The sequence below is a fragment of the Centruroides sculpturatus genome, unplaced genomic scaffold, assembly GCF_000671375.1.
Source record: "Centruroides sculpturatus isolate CEXI.00-Female unplaced genomic scaffold, Cexi_2.0 scaffold5515, whole genome shotgun sequence".
NCBI classification, from domain to species: Eukaryota; Metazoa; Arthropoda; class Arachnida; order Scorpiones; family Buthidae; genus Centruroides; species Centruroides sculpturatus.
This window is the reverse complement of record NW_019389617.1, coordinates 1,929-4,284: the sequence shown is the minus strand read 5'-3', so window position 1 is coordinate 4,284 and position 2,356 is coordinate 1,929. Positions and strand designations below refer to the sequence as shown.

At 24.0% G+C, this 2,356-nt stretch overlaps 1 protein-coding gene across 1 annotated transcript; it reads left to right on the top strand.

The window, feature by feature from the left end:
• Positions 1 to 505: 505 nt before the first annotated feature.
• On the top strand, positions 506 to 1,480 carry LOC111617317 (deoxyribose-phosphate aldolase-like). Its single transcript, XM_023358625.1, has 2 exons — positions 506 to 639; positions 1,233 to 1,480. Exons 1-2 carry the CDS (start codon positions 595 to 597, stop codon positions 1,437 to 1,439), a joined length of 252 nt encoding a protein of 83 aa, XP_023214393.1. The 5' UTR covers positions 506 to 594; the 3' UTR covers positions 1,440 to 1,480.
• Positions 1,481 to 2,356: the final 876 nt, after the last annotated feature.

The window sequence follows — 2,356 nt, the reverse complement described above, 5'->3', positions numbered from 1 at the left end:
CCCTGAAGTTCCATTCTAAATATTGGTGAAAGAATTTTTGAAATCGGATGAGTAGTTTCGGAGATTACCTGCTGCATACAAACTAACATACATACATACAAACATTACCTCTTTATAATATTAGTATAGATAATACATTCTTTTGAATTATTATTGTTAGGAATTTTAATTTCTTCACCTATAAATTTTACTTAACTTAGATTCATTATTGTTTCCAGGAAATAAAAACATTATTGTCAGTAACCAATAGCTGAATTGTTTTACATGATCTAACAGATTTCAGAATATTTTGCAGGACCAACTCATCTGTTAGTTACTTTATGCACATGCCTAAAGATGCCTAACAAGGCCAACTTTTTGGCCTTAGTGGACAGACTTTGTAAAAATGCTGTTTTTTTTTTTTTTGTTTTTTTTTATTGATGTTATAAAAGGAATAATTGCCTATTCAAACTTATTCAAATAAAATCAACAGGTACATATTATTTTTCTTATCATACTTTATATTAAAATCTTTATTTTATTTTAGGTGCTGATTTTATTAAGACTTCAACAGGAAAAGAAACTGTTAACGCAACTCTGCCTGTTGGATTAGTGATGACTCGTGCAATTAAAGATTATTATGAATTAACTGGGATAAAGGTCTTTCTTGATTTATTTTATTATCATCATCATTATTTTAATTCAGTTAGAAACAATGCTACATAATGCACAGTTATAGTTTGCTCTCTCTCTCCTTCCTTACTTCCAAATAATCAATAACCTCTGACAAATGGAAACACCCATCCCATGCTTAAGACAGGATTCAAATTCACAATGTAGAGAATCAGAAACAACTTTTAATATTTATGATAAAAGTCATTAACATTGTTAATTGCTATTAAAATTTTAATTATATGAACAATAATTATAATAGGCAAATTTAAGAAAATAATGTTTATAGTATAGTAACATTTTGGGAAATCATTTTATGTAAAAGATAGTAAATATTGATTAGAGTTAGAGATTTTAAATTTTGAAAATAAATTGAGAGTTTAACTCTAATTATTGTTTGCTATGTTTTATATAAAATAAAGTCATTAATCTATCACTATTCCTATATTTTTAATCTTGAAATTCATATTTCTAAGCATGAATTTTCATTTTCAAACATATATTCAATGTTGTAAAATAAAATGTAAATAAATATGCATATAACTAATTTATTTACATTCTTTTTCTGTTAAAACATTTAGGTTGGATTCAAGCCAGCAGGAGGGATTCGAACATCCAAAGATGTATTAAATTGGCAATTCCTGATGAAAGAGACACTTGGGAATGACTGGCTCCAACCAGATCTGTTTCGTATTGGTGCTTCAGCATTATTGGGAGACATCGAGAAACAGATCTTCCATCGTGTGATGGGATATTATGCAGACAATACAGAATTTGTATTGTGTTGAATTTGCATTTAATGATGAAAAGAAGAAAGTAAATATATGTATTATATCTNGGCATTTGAGATTATTTAGCAATATTTGTACAAAATAAAACTTTTGAAAAATTTAATTTTATACTTTCACTATAAGGTATATTTTCTTTTATTATAAAATATCTTAAAATATTAAATTATTTTACATTAAAAGTATTAAATTTTGTAAGAATTTCCCTTTAAAGTAAATTCTAAAAATGTCAGGTGTTATTGTTTATTATCATATAATTAAAATAAAAAGCAAAATTTATGTATTACTGGTAATAACATGTTGTTATTGGTTTATTTTTTTAAAAAAACACTTGTTAATTTTATAAATACATTTATTTAAACATGAGTTAATGCAGGGTAAATAACCTATGAATAATTTTACAACAGACTTAAAATTATTCATTATATGCAGTATTTTAATATTTTATATTTTGATGATATACTTTTATAGAAAATACGTTTATTTCATTTTATATAAAATTTAGTGTATAGTAAATAAATGCAAATTGTAAGTATTTAGTGAAAGTTTCATATAAATCTTCTAGTATCTGTGATATTTTACACACATATATAACATGATATAACATTATTTAATTAATTAACTGTAATAGTAATTAAGTAATTTATATTAAAATAAATTTCAAAGACTAACCTTGAAAAAATTAAACTCTTATTAACTATTATATGTATTAATTAAGTAAATAATTTAATGATTTACTGATTATTCTATGAACAAATAACTTTTGCTCACCAGATATTTTTATCACCAATTATTTTAAATATTGAATATAAATAACTGAATGTTTAATATTGAATTTTTACTGGAAAGCCACAGTTTAAAGATTCAAATTCTATGCTCATTGCAATTGTCTTACAGTCACCATAGATTAAAGTTGT